The sequence below is a fragment of the Chenopodium album genome, chromosome 2, assembly GCF_948465745.1.
Source record: "Chenopodium album chromosome 2, dcCheAlbu1.1, whole genome shotgun sequence".
In the NCBI taxonomy this organism is placed as follows: Eukaryota; Viridiplantae; Streptophyta; class Magnoliopsida; order Caryophyllales; family Amaranthaceae; genus Chenopodium; species Chenopodium album.
This window is the reverse complement of record NC_137835.1, coordinates 83267098-83281527: the sequence shown is the minus strand read 5'-3', so window position 1 is coordinate 83281527 and position 14430 is coordinate 83267098. Positions and strand designations below refer to the sequence as shown.

The window sequence follows — 14430 nt, the reverse complement described above, 5'->3', positions numbered from 1 at the left end:
AGCACTTACCACAAAACATTGAAAACGAAATCGTCGAGAGAAGAAAAGGAAAGAACTATGTAACCAAACAGAAGTAGACTTGATTTATCTCCTGAGATGACTATAGACTGTAGCAGAAGTTGGACATACACAAACCAGACATTTACTTAGAAATATCAAACCCCTAATCTTTTTTACGTCCAAAATATTTGCCAAATAACATCATATCATTAGCTACTTTTGTATGGACATTTACCCAGACATTGCTACTATTGTGAGACAATTTTTTCTAGACTTTATGTATGTACAATAATAACATCAAAAGGTGATACACGACTTTCCAAAAAAAAAAAAAATTATCAATAATACCCCCAAATTATCAAATTTACAAAAAATTATCAAATTTTCTAGACTTTATGTATGTACAATATCAAGTTGCTATACACCAAACTACCAAAGTATCAGATTAACAAAAGATCATCGAATTTTCTAGGCTTTATATACAATGTCATAGTTGTTGCAATAAATAATAATAAAAAAACTGTATATTGCATGTAATGTGATGCTAGCCTTGCATTAAAAGGACAACAAATTAACAATAACAAGTACTTCGCCTAAATTACTCAACAAATTAATTGGGCATTAAAACTAACAATTATACTATTGTCATATTTTTGAATTGAGTTGTGAGGCCTTGTGCTATTACACTATTTGCACAGCCTAATAACTAACATACCATACCAAATTATACATGAGAGTGACGAGACATAATTTAAGCAAAATTTACAAGCTACTACCAAACAAAACTATTAAAAGCTTGCACCATGCAAACTCTTTCATGTTTCATTTTCTATTCATTGTAAGTCCGATGATTTATATGAAGATCAAACGAGAAAGATATAAAGCTCACACCATGCAAAATACCGGATCGAAAACCTCTATGAGCAATACTCTCGTCTCATAAGGTGTTATCTTATTAATATAGCTAACAAAATATTACATGTTAGACATAAGAAGAAAAAAAAATACAAGCTTTATAATATATACTAGGAAACACAACTATTAATAAAACACACATTATAACAGTAATAAAGGAAAAGGCCTAGATAAAATGAAGTAATAAGACTTTGCTCTTGTAACATATCGAAATGAAGCCCTGCATCTGCAGCCTTTTCAATTTCTCTCAAGCCTTTGTGCTGACCTCTTCACTCTTGTTTTCTTCCTCGATCTCCTTCCAAAAGTCTCCATAAACCAATCATGATGTCGATCAGCCACGTATATCTTCCCAATGACATAACCAATTATAAATCCACTTACACACCCCAATGATTTTATGATCCAATCAATCAGCTCGGTATCCTCTTCATCATTTGTCAATTGTTGTGGTGGTGATGATGGAATGGAATCTTTCTTGCATTTCTGAGACAATGGAGCTCCACACAATGCCAAGTTCCCAGAAAAAGAACTATTGTCAAAAGTGTTGAATTGTTCCCCTTCAGGTATTTGTCCAACTAGACGATTGTGTGATACATTAAAGACCTCAAGAAAGTTTAGCACTATCAACTCCCTAGGGATCACTCCTGAAAGCTTGTTTTGAGAAAGGTCTAACGACTCGAGGCTTGTAATGTTGGCTAGAGAAGATGGGATACCACCATCAAGATTGTTATTGGATAGATTAAGTGCTTGAAGTCCTCTAAGATTTCCAATTATCATAGGGATTCTACCAGTAAACTTATTGCTTGAGAAATCAATCACTCGCAATACAGTCAATATCTTTGTGTAAAATGTTTCACTCCCCTTATTTGTTATAGTGACAACATAATTGTATTTCTCATCAAAAAACCAGATAAGTTGACTGTAACCCATATAATACATTTGAAAAAAAGAACTGGATGAGTTTGAGGAGTTTTCAGTTGAAACTGTCATTGCAACCCAACTTTGAAAATACCCAGATGGTAACTTACCGGTAAGATAATTATCCGACAGATCAATTATACGCAGCCTATGAAAATCATTACCAATTGAACCAGGGGACGGGGTTGTTATCTTCCCGTAAAAGTTGTTATGCCTCAAGATAAGAACTTGCAACATGGGAATACTTCCTAACCATGATGGGAAAGTGCCATTAATACGATTGCTTCCGACATCAAGTACCTCAAGCAAAGTACAATTGACTAATGACTTTGGGAGATTACCCTCGAATTGATTTTGGCTTAAATTAATCATTTTCAATTTACATGATTTTGAAAATGTTGGAGGAATGGAACCACTAAATTTATTGCCTCGTGCATTTAAAACTTGCAAGGAACCACCAAGTTGATGGCCAATGCAGCTTGGAATCTCACCCGTAAGATTGTTTTCGGACAAGTCAAGATAGACTAAAGAAGTTGCACGACATATATGATGGGGAAAAACTCCATGGAAATGATTATTTGAGACTTGATAAACTAGCATGGAACTTGGAGGAGTTGGAAGTGGCCCTCGCATTTTATTATGACTGAGATCTAACATTTGCAAATAATGCCATGAGAGAAACATATGAGGTTGCTCAAAACCTGTTAAAAGGTTATTAGAAAGGTTTAATGACAATAGATTTTCCCTAGTTGTGTTCACAAACCATTGTGGGATATTTCCCATGATGTTGTTTCCCCAAAGAGACAATTCTCTTAACTCGTCTTGATAGCGTAAGAATTTTGGGAATTCAGTCAAGTTGCATGATTCAAGATACAAAACCTGCAACTTCAAAAGAGATGAATTGGTGCTTATATTTTGAGGAAATGTGAGGCTAACACCAGTCAATACTAAGAAACGAAGATTTGGGAGCATGAAAAATGGATCAAGCTTTCCAACTGTGTCCCTGAAAGACAAAGTCAATTCTTGAAGATTAATAAGGTTAGAAATCCATGGTGGAATTGGACCTTGCAATTGATTACCTGCTAGATCTAAGTATCTTAGTTGGGTTAGATTTATGAACCAACTAGGAAGTGGGGCTGTCAACAAGTTGTTTTGAAGGCTTAAATAAGTGAGTCTAGTAAAGTTAGACAGAGTAGGCAGAATTTCATTTCCTAAATCCATTTGGCTAAGGATTAATGTATTGAGTGAATTTAGCTTAGGCAACCAAGATTTCAATATTCCAGCAGTCCCGACATTCATCATGCTTGAAAGATATAAAGTAGTAAGATGTGTTAGGTTCATGATAGAGTGAGGGAGTTCACTAAAATAATTGCCAGCTAGGCGTAGTTCAGTGAGGTATGTCAAGTTACCTATTGAGGATGGAATTTTTCCAGAGATTTCACAATCATGTAGATTAAGAATACTCAAGAAAACCAAGTTTCCAAGTGAATCTGGCAACTCTCCTGAAAACTGTGTTCTCCATAGAACTAAAACACGAAGAGGACTATTAGAATGAAATTCAGGAAGATGTCCTCCTAATTCGGGATTGTTAGCCAATGATAGTACTTCGAGTTTTGGTAGCCGGAAAACACTTGTTGGGAATTCACCCAATAGATTACAAAAGGCGAGGGAGACAGCTATTAGGGAAGTTCGGTTGCTTAAGATAGGAGGTACCTGAGACGATATGTCAACCAAGTTAAGATAAAGATGGGTTAAACGAGTTAAATTATTAACCAACTTTTCTAAACTCAAATCGTTAAGTTTCAAATTTAACTTCTCATTGATACCTGTAGGATCTCCATTATCAGAAAGATCAAGAAGAGATAGGCTTGATAGTTTTGAAATTTCTGGTGGAATTTGGCCACTTAAAACTGACGCGGAAAGGTTGAGATGTGTGAGCATGTGTAGACGAGCAATGTCAGAGGGGATTTGAGAATAATTAAAGTTGTTTAAAGAAAGGTCAAGCTCACGGAGATGACTAAGGCGGAAAAGGGTGTTGTTTTGAGGGAAGGTGCCGTAAAGGCAGCTGCTACTGAGGTTGAGACCAATCACATGACCCGTCTCCTCATTGCACTTGACACCATCCCACCTACAGCAATCACCACTTACAGTTGCATTTTCCGCATGATGAATGTCTGAATCATCATGCCATGATTTCACCTTTGGATATCCAAAGGCGAAATCAGATGATGCAGAACAATCAAAAAGAAAGCTTCGCTTAAAATGAAGCAATGCAATCTTCTCTTGATCATGGCACAGTGGCTTCGATAGCTGTACAGAAGGCAGGTTAGAATTATTAGCAAGCACGAAGAAATCGAAAACAAGTAATGAAAAAGAAAAAACTAAAAGAAGCATGTATGTAAGCGACAGATAACCCATGGTATGTGATCTCAGTTTTTATATTTAGAGGATTGAATATTTTGATTTGGATGAGAGTGCCTTTTATAGACTGCAATCTTACCAAGTACTCCATATGATAACAATTGAAGTTCGCAAACCGAGACAAAATCCACAGATCACGAGAAAGACAGGGCAAAGAATTTTGTAATTTGCATAGAAATTGCAAGTCAAAAATAAGCTGAAAAAATATGTTTTGAATGACCAAGAACGGCGTAAAACAGAGAAACCAACATAATTGCTGCTAAAAGCATTCATACTGCATCAAAAAAACGATTTCTCATCCTCTGATGGAATTAGTGTGAACATTTTTGGGTGTTTTCATTTTAACCAACTTTTTTGGTGTTTTTGTAGTACTTTTGAAGGAATTAGTGGATTTACAAAATAAATGATTAGCATTACGGAGTAGCATTCTTCAATAAAAATCATTCAATCTCTATACTCAAAAGTATCAGATATAACCAAATTAAGCATGTGGTAGTAAAAAAAATAATGTGTGAACATTTTTTACATCCAAGGGGAGTGTTGAAAGGTAACCTTTCCAAACAACACATATAATGTCCCACATTGATGAAAGAAATATAGTTACGGAGTACTTTATAAGATTAAGGCTCTAAGGGAATACTCCTATCACCATATGGTTTTGGAATAGAATCTCCTTGGATTTGTAAGAGTGGACAATTTCTCTTGATGACAAGGTACTTTTATTTTTTGGTTAAAGATGACGAGGTACTTAGTGTTTTTTTCAAACCCTTGTGTCATTGAAGTTTACCATTAATCCGTCATATATAATCCTTATATATGGATGTCAGAGAAAAAAAAAAGTGTAACAACTCGAATTCTAAATTTAATAGGCCGATAATCTTGGTATCAACTCATTACGAAATTCTAAATGTGAAGCACAAAAAGACTCTGAGAATAATTGCTCCGAGGTGTAATTATGGGAAAAACTAGCTTCCTAAATGCATTAACTTGTTGCAAGATTAAAGCCCTAAACAAAGCCTAGCATGTATATTGTACACCAGATTCTCTTTCCCATAAAAATTAAGAGAATATATGCAAGTCAACAAGTTCTAAAAGATTAGGGGAAAAAATTACAAGAAAAGCTAAAACTGATTGAATTTCTAAGCTTTAAACACCTCACCAACCTCAGTCTCCTCTAGTGTGAGGCTGCACACATCCACAGAAATGAGTTCTCTTCCGCCTGCGTGGGGTCCTAGTTCCACCATAGAGATAGTCTCGTAGGAGGACTCTCGTACTGCGCTCACTTACTCGGGTCCCACCTTTACCTACTTTGTTATTGTCAAGTTTCATTAGAAGAAACTGTAACTTCTGCACTTCAAGCTGCAACCTACCGATCTTCTCTGATATCCTCCGTGCTTGCTCCAAGCATCTCCTCCTCTTACCACCCCCGTTTTCTGATGAATCAGCTGTAACTGATCCATCAAAAGACGATGCTGTTGAGGAATTTTCAATGTTCTTCATTAGTTTTGCACTGTACTCGAACAACTTTAGGATTGTATTCTCACTTTCCAAGAGTTGCTCCTTGACATTGTCACATTCAATACCCTTTCCCTTACTGGAGTTGTGTTCAGTCATTTCCAACTTCTCCTTCAGATCTTGCACTGTTATCTGAAGGTTGGTTAGCTTTTGAACATCAGAAGCGAGCCTCTCTAAGGTCTTCCTCTTGTTATCCTCCTGCTCGGGATTCATAAATCTCTTCGAAGTCAGTTGCTGATCATCCACTCTTAATTCCTTCTCCACCATGGACTCTATTGAGGGACGACCACTCCTGCTCTCTTTTACAGAGTCGAGGTGAGAGTACTTGTTGGAAACTGTAGGAGCTGCTCTGCTCTGCTTGCCCACTGTGAGATCAATGCTGCCTGCTTGGTCAATGGTTTCCCATAACTCGAGAATTTGATCATTGGACCCTGTCACTTTTCTGTTTTTCCCATAGGATGAACAATCCGATACCTGATCAAGCATAATGTCTTTCATCAGAAGCTCCTCCTCTGGAGGCGAGACATCAGGATTTGTTTTTCGGGACTTTGTTTCATCTGGATGTGATGCAACACGCCTGCTTAATCTTCCACTCCCACGGCGTGAGCTGCTTTGAGATTTTAGTGCCTCGATTTGTCGCAATGCTGAGTCTAGCTCAGAACGGACACCAGAGTTTTCCTCTTCCGCTTGCTGCTTCAGCTCTATAACTGCCTTTTCCACATCTTGGACCTTGGCCTGAATGTCATGCAAGTTCACAAACACAGGTGCCTGATCTTCATTCTGGTTTTCGTTGTTTTCAACACCCTAAAAACATGAACAATGTGAGCAACGATTCAATAACAGTTAGAAGATTTCAAACAACACAAAATGCAGGAAAAAGAAAGAAATACAAAAAGATCCAAGCGTGGCAGCAGTACTAAACTAGGTTAACAACAGAAATAGAAGTCCATAAAAACACACCACCTCCTCACATAAAACAATGAATTATCACTGATTTGAGAATTTCACTGGGAATATTGACAAGTTATCTTGGATAAAAAATAAAATATAAAACATGTTTGGTAGAAGCAGTCTTGCAATGGAGATCTGTACTCGTGTGACATTAAATTCTGCAATGACACTATCTCATAACAATCCACTTTTTTTCTTTTTTTTTTAAAGCATAACAATCCACTCATTTTTTTATTTTTTTTTTAAATATTGCAGCTGTTTGCGTAACAAAGCGCGCACCAAGGGAGGGGAAATTCTTTGCGTAAAAAATTATCAATTAAATTTAGAAAAATAGGTGATTTTTTTATCAGTCAAAAAAGTACCTCTTTCTCCTCGTAGTCAGTTTTGTGAATCTTCTGGTGCCAATTAGCATGCTTCTCAAGAGACGCCAAGGAATCCTTCAGGGACATAATGGCTGAGAGATCAGCAGCCAATCGAGCCTTAATTTCAGAATTTTCACCTTCCAGGGTCCCAACTCTTTCTTTCAACTGAACAACATCTACACATTTGGAATAACTTTCTTCTTCAAGGATTTCATAAGCCTTCAGAAGCTCAGAGAACTTTTCTTTGATCAATGCTTCACGTACGCTGGAGCTTTGTAGCTCAGTGAAAAAAGTGCCTGCAACAGTCTCCCATAGTTTGACTTCGTCTTTTCCCTTCTGTAATTCAGAGCTCAGAACCCGGATTCTTGCTTCACTATCTTCATGCTCCTTCTGCATTTTAGAAATCTGTGAATCCAGATATTCAATAAGTTCATGAAGGTCTTCACATTCTCTCAGTTGTTCAGCATAATTCTTGGACAATTCAAGTAATTGGATATCCCGATTCTCTTTCATTGACTCTGCTTCCAGAAGCTCCTTTTCTTTCAAGCAAAAAAGATTCTTTTCATTAGCTATTTCATCCTTTAACCTATCATTTGAAACTCTTACTTCTTTCAGTTCATTCTCTGACTTCTTCAATGAGAGCTCAAAATTGATATTTTTAGTACGAGCATCTTCTAGTTTCCTCTCTACTATTTGCACTTTCTCCTCAAGAATACTATTGTCGCTGCAAAGCTTTTCAATATGCCCAGTCAATTGTATGACTTTCTTTGATTTCTCAGAGATGACATTCTTGAAAATAAATGACAGATTGTCCAGTGCAACTACCTCCCCTACCATACAAGAGCACTCATCCTGTAGGTTGTGCTTCTCCTCCTCCAAATCTTCAAATGCCTTCATCAATGATCCCTTTTCCTCGACGACCTTGTAATTCTCTTTCTGTAGATCATCATAAGCCCCCTGGAGATTAAACAGCTTCTCCCGGAGATCTTCCATTTCAGTGAGAAGAACAACTTCTTTCTGACTTCCCTCCCTAACTTTGAGAATTAACTCTTCATTACTCTCCAAAAGCTTCTGTATCTCCTTCTGGAGTTGATTTACTTCCTGGTTCCTGCTTTCAACCTCCTGCCTGAGGGAGTGTATAACAGCATTTAAATCTGCCACATCTTGTTTAAGATGCCAAAGCATTGCAAGGAAAACAGACTTCTGGATTACAAGTTCTTGATTTTCATCCCAGGCTTTATACAGAGATGCTTTTATATCATCAAGTTTTCCATGAATACAGTTCACAACTCTTTGATCCTCATTGCCGCAGTCATCAAGTGTTGAACCTGCATCAGATTCCAGTGCATCTAACAAATGAAAGATCCCCATTCTCAATCCTTTTACTTGACCAGACAACACACTAACTTCTTCTTGCTTATCAAGACTCTCCTTCTCCAGTTCCGAAATGAGTTTCTCAGACAACCTGGATGCTTCCAGAAGTTTCTCAGAGTACTTCTGCAATGAAGAATTATTGTCTTTCAGATCTTGAATACTTTTCCTCAGGATGAAGATCTCAAACTGAGCATTAACAGCTTTATCTAATTCTTCTTCAAACTCTTCTCTCATGTGATCACCCGCCTCTTCAAGAAGATAAATCCGCTTTTCCAAATCAGCAATCCGAGTCTGACTCAACTGGTTTGAGTTAGTGTGCTCTTGCTTTTCAGTATCTAAGCATACCTGCAGTTCTTGTACCATCTGAGTTGTGGATTCTCTCTCTTCCTCCAAACTTGTGAATCTTTGCTCCAAGTCTGCATGTCTTTTACCCAGTTCTTCTAACTTACAGTGTGTTGTTTCCAGCTCAGATGTCAATGTTTGATTCTCCGCAATAAGGGCAGAATTCTGGTCATCAAGGATCTTGCATGAATGTTCCAAGTCTTTAGATTTTACCCTCAACATCTCAAGTTCTGCATTGGCATCGAAAAGAGAGTTCTCCAAGAAAGTGTTCTGTTCTGAGAGTTTCTCTAGATTCTCAGTTGTAATCTGTAACTGAGATATCAGAAAACCTTTCTCGGCAACAAGTGTAGACTTCTCACCTAGAAGCATCTGGAAGGACTGCTCCAACTCCTTCACCCTCTTTCTTGCAGCTTCTAGCTCAGCATTCAAATTTGACAGAGAATTCTCCAGAAGCTCATTCTTTTGAACAAGTTTTTCCATTACCTTCAGCTTCTCCTTTACCGTAGCTACCTCAATCTCACTACTCCGGAAGCTTTCTTTGAGCCTTGAGTTCTCATCCTGCATCTCTTTTACAGATGAACCAAAAGATTCTGAATCATAGCCCACCAACTCCACCTGCCTCAACATATTTTGGTGTCTCTGGCTCAGACTATTTATTTCCTCCTTCAGCGAGGATATCTCTTGCTGAAGATTATTCCTCTGATCAAGCTGAAGCTCCAGTTCATGTTCAAGCTTCCCTTTACCCTCCTTCAAATCAAAGATCTGTTCTTCCATGCTTCTTATTGAAGCAGCCGAGGACAGGTTAAGGTTGTTGAGGCTCATGTTTTCATCCTTTACCTTCTGAACTTCGTCTTCTAAATTCTGTTTCTGATTCTCGAGGTCCTTCAAAAGTTGAACATTCTTGTGAAGATCAGCAGCAACAGATCTGAGTTCCTCCTGGACTTTCGAGTGCAGATTCTGAAGTGACTGGAAAGAAGTTTCAGCCTCCATAAAACGCATGCGCTCTTCCTGCACACATGTCCAAAGTCTACCTAATTCCTTCTGCTTCTCAGATAGCTCCTGGTCCTGAAAACCCACTTTCCGTTCCAACGATTCCACCTCAGACCGCAAAGAATTATTTGACCTATCCAATAGATAGCACTGTTCTTCACTTCCCTTTAACTTTGCTACCCCATCTTCAACCTCAGCTTTTAGCCTTTCAGCCTCTTCCTGCATGAGAACAATTTCACGTTCCAAGGTCACTATCTTGGCCAAACACTGCTCATGTTTAAGAACAGCAGCTTCCTTCTCCTCAGTTAATTTGGTTATAGTTTTCCTCAAAGATTCAACTTCTTTTTCAGCTCTGTCAGCTCTCTCACAAGTCCTGCTGGCATAATCCTCAGCTAGCAGCAATTTGTTCTCCAAGTTGGCTATCTTCTCCAAAGATTCCATATACTTGGAAAGAAGTGATTCTTTTTCAGCCTTCAATCGAGAAAGCTCTTCTTTCAACACTTCAGCTTCTGTTTCGGCTTTGCAGGCTCGTTCATTAAGCTGTCCCGCATCCTCTTCCACACGAGATATATGGCTTTCCAAGCTGGATACCCTGTCCAGGCATTGCTGATACTGAAGCAGACTAGCTTCCCTTTCAGCTTCTACCTTTTCCAGGGCTTCCTTCAAGCTTTGCACTTGAGCTTCAGCCTTGCTTGCTCGTTCGTTGAATCCATGAGAATCCTCCTTGGCTTGAGAGACTTCAGACTCTAGTTTAGACAATCGTTCTAAAGTCTGCTGATACTGATGTAAGCCAGCTTCCTTCTCATCTTCTAGTTTGGCAAGGGCTTCTTTCAGAGCTTGAATGTCAGTCTCAGATTTTCCTAATCTCTCAGATTCGGAGAAAGCTTTAGTCTCGGCAAGATGCTTCTCAATCTTTTCCACGATTTCCCTCTCCTCTGCCTCTTGAAATTTAAGACCTTTTCTTGCCTTCCCTAACCCATTCAGCTGCTTTGTTCCCTTTCTACCAGCTACAGTTTCAGACTCAGATGATAAACCCATTGCACCCTTCTGCAATTCATCAGGATCAAATGAAGCTCGTGTAGGAGCCTGTATTTCAGGCGTATGGGGACCGGAATCTTGAGTGCCATTAACAGGCCCATCATCATTCATTATAAAAGGAACCTGGTGTTCTGCCATTGTTTTTTGAGCCTGGCGAATCACCCCTGTAGCATGATCATATCTTTCAGCCAATGCACGGTATGCACGATAGAATTCCTCAACTAATTTCATAAGCTCAGGCCGTTTCTTATAATACATCTCAGCTCTCCTTGCAAAAGAGTCCTCATCTACCTCAATGAGTTTAATCATTGTTTTCACTTTGCTATCCATATCTACAAGAAAGAGTGCAAGAGTTAATCACTATAGCTAGAAAGGTGAAATTCGGAACAAATTTTTGCAGTATAGAAAGGGCAGAAATTGTGACACGATTAAGCATTTAGATGCTATGATAACACTTACAAATTCAGACTCGACATCAATTGCATATCAACACCACAATAAGTACAGCATTTGCATGAATCCAGAATGGATATTACAATACTTCCAATACTCAAACATAAAAAAAGCAATTCAACCTTTTTAAATCTACCTTCAAAAAATCCAACCATTCACTACACATACAATACAACTATACAAACATTTCAACATCACATACTACTCAATTTAACAAATTATAATCTTGACATCGTGCAAACCATATATCTAACAAGAAGTTGCATAAATCACCTTGAAAATTGCAACAAAACAAAGCCAGAGGAAAAGCACATTATACCTGTGAGATTTTCCTTGAGCCATTTCGAATTCTTCGGGCTAATATGGCTATCCCACCACCAAGAATACATGTCTTTACTTTTCGCCATAATTCAGTCCAAAACTATCTCAGTTTCACAATGCCAGCCTGATCAAACTGCCTTAATCACTTAGCACAAAGTGCTACACAAAAAACAAGGTACTGTACCCTTCAACTATATGTACCTGCAAACCAAAATTAATGATCTCGGGTTAATAACCAAAATCATTTTCTCGAAAAATGTTTTCCATCAAAACAAACGGGGCGAACATATAATAATCTTATTATGTTAAAACAGGCCAAAATTTCCCTTCCAAAGCACCTGAACATTCAACAAATAGGCAGTCCAAAACCCCAATTTTACAATAAGATCAAATTTCCAGAATTAATTACATAAAACAAAAACTTATGAAATAAAAGGGACAAATTATACTTAGATGGTCAGACCCATGATTATTTCATTGAAAAGGAATCATCTTGAATACTTCAACTTTATTAAAGCTACTAATTCAACCAAAATCCACCAACCAACTGGAAAATCCCAACAACATAATTCTGAAATTAAATTATGAGTTTATGACAAGTCTAAAAATCCTAAATTCATGAAATTTAATACCATAACCCAAAAAAAAAAAAAAGTTGGGATTTTTAGTTTCTCATTCAATAGTCAAAATGATCCAAGACAAAATACAAAAACTATATAATATATCAAAAATTAAATTAAAACTTACCAAAATAAAATTGAATAAAATGAAACCCAGTTGAATTCTTCAGTTTGATTCCATGTTTTTCACCCCATTACCGTTGGATCTCTCACTTTCTCTCTCTAGAACTACAGAACTGATCCTCTGAGTACCTTTATTTTCTCTCTCCTCTGTTTTTACTTTGCCTTTTATTCTCTGCTTTCTACTGTTTGGAGGGCTGTCACGCTGAAAAAGAAAACAATTATTGACAAAATTTTTTATTTTTATGTATTTTTTGGGGTTATATTGTACTTGAATCGTATTTATACGTTATATTTTATCAAGTGGGTCCCAAAGTTTAAGTATTTTATATGAAAAATGAAAATAATTGGTTTTTGGGGTGATTTTAATTTCTTAATTTAGTTGAGAGATTTGGGGCAAATCCTATGGGATTGTAATTAATTGAGAAGAACGTTGGTAATTAAGTACTAATTTGATTTGATTTGATTTGGTAAGATATATTTTTTTTAATGTTAGCAAAAATATTGACTAGGTTAATGAGATTTTAAATGACGAAATTAGCCTTAAATGAGATTATTGAAAATGTTGGTTCTTCTTTGGGTCTCTAGAAGTTGATGGACATCATTATTTTGCTAATCAAGCATATAATATGAAATTTTGTGTATGCTTGATGAATTAATTGGAATATTTTAATACTCTAAGCTTACGCAAAACCCAAGTTATTCTAATCTATGATCCCTCTTTCAATGCAATAAGATATTAAGATCCTTATTATGATCAATGAAGATTTTGGTCAATGGTATCATAAGATGCGTATATACATGATACTGCCTAACATACGCTATGATAATCCCTCCTTTTTCTTTTTATGTTCTTGTTTCGGAATGTTTGGATCATAGAGTCAATAACTTAGATTATTAAAATATCTACGGATCTGTGTCACATTTACTGAACTGAGCTAAACTAAACTGATTAGAGTTTAACTAAACTGAGCTGAAATGTACGGAGTATATTTGATGAGAGAGGGAAATTGGGAGCTGACCTAGATTGAACTGATTGGAGTTGAATTGAACTGGACTGATTAGAGCTGAATTGAACTGAACTAAAATTAAGTAAATGTGAACAGGCCCTACATCTAATTTTAAAATTTCGACTAATTTATTGTTTTTATGGTCAAAAGTAAAATAATTTGGATTATATCTTATTTAATTTCTAGGAAAAAATATATGCAGTCTTAGGGCTGCAATTATTTTTTTTTAGGCACCTTAGAACTCCAATGGTCGTAGCTAGGGACTTGCTTGCAATTTTAATAATTCCCTAGCTACTAGCTTGACCATTGGAGCTAGAAAACTCAATTAGCTTGGCTAAGCAAATTAGCTTGCCAAAATAAAATATTTATTGCATTAATTAAGCTCTTTCCATGTATTTTCTATCCAACAATAACTACTAAGCTAATAGCTATCCATTGGAGCAAAAAGTAGCTAAAATGATAATTACTTTATAAGCTTATGTGGCATGACAAGCTAATTGTCAAATCAGCTTGCCATTGAAATTGCTCTTAGGGCTGCATATAAAAAGCTAAAAATGAAAAGAATTGACAATAAAAAAAAAAAAAAACATTTATTACACTGATTTGCTCGTGAATTGTTGATAAATTCCCAACTTCATAGTTAATACTAAAAAATTACGGAGTATATTAAAATTTTATATGTATCCCTAAAGCATTACCCTTATTTATATAGTATGATATACATATACTAATATCCGTCTCCACGTAATTTTTAAATTTGAACTTTTTTTTTCACTTACACATAATTGAAGATATGATGATCTAAATGAGTCTAACTTTTTTAAATGAAATGTTTTTTTTTTTATGAGAAAAAGCGTGACTTGTATTAATTTGTTATGCTTGTACAAATAGGAATTCGTTATAGTTGCTTTAGCTAGATTAGTCTCGTGCAATACGTGATTTGACCAAATGATATTTTCTAACATGATTTATTTTTTTTCCATACAAAAAAAAAAAAAAAAAAAAAAAAAAAAAAAAAAAACACAAATCAAATAATACATCAAATAGTGGAAAATAAATAAAAATAAATAAAGCTCATAC

The 14430-nt window shown here is 36.4% G+C and overlaps 2 protein-coding genes across 2 annotated transcripts; both read right to left on the bottom strand.

The window, feature by feature from the left end:
• Nucleotides 1-1152: 1152 nt before the first annotated feature.
• LOC145577907 (receptor-like protein 6) lies at nucleotides 1153-3135 on the bottom strand. The gene has a single exon (XM_081635330.1). The coding sequence runs from the start codon at nucleotides 3133-3135 to the stop codon at nucleotides 1153-1155; it is 1983 nt and encodes a 660-aa protein (XP_081491456.1).
• A 2069-nt stretch (nucleotides 3136-5204) lies between these two features.
• Nucleotides 5205-12543, bottom strand: LOC145604034 (protein NETWORKED 1D-like). The gene is made up of 4 exons (XM_081659991.1): nucleotides 12348-12543; nucleotides 11599-11801; nucleotides 7083-11158; nucleotides 5205-6573 (listed from the first exon to the last, which is right to left on the bottom strand). Exons 2-4 carry the CDS (start codon nucleotides 11684-11686, stop codon nucleotides 5419-5421), a joined length of 5319 nt encoding a protein of 1772 aa, XP_081516117.1. The 5' UTR covers nucleotides 11687-11801; nucleotides 12348-12543; the 3' UTR covers nucleotides 5205-5418.
• Nucleotides 12544-14430: the final 1887 nt, after the last annotated feature.

Bases quoted from the DNA above. Each gene is read 5' to 3' on its own strand.
- LOC145604034 (XM_081659991.1), bottom strand. From the start codon at position 11,686: ATGGCGAAAAGTAAAGACATGTATTCTTGGTGGTGGGATAGCCATATT. The intron at 11,159-11,598 runs GTATAATGTGCT...TCTTTCTTGTAG, and splicing joins GCTCAAGGAAAATCTCACAG to ATATGGATAGCAAAGTGAAA. The intron at 6,574-7,082 runs GTACTTTTTTGA...TCATGTTTTTAG, and splicing joins CTGACTACGAGGAGAAAGAG to GGTGTTGAAAACAACGAAAA.
- LOC145577907 (XM_081635330.1), bottom strand. From the start codon at position 3,135: ATGATGAATGTCGGGACTGCTGGAATATTGAAATCTTGGTTGCCTAAG.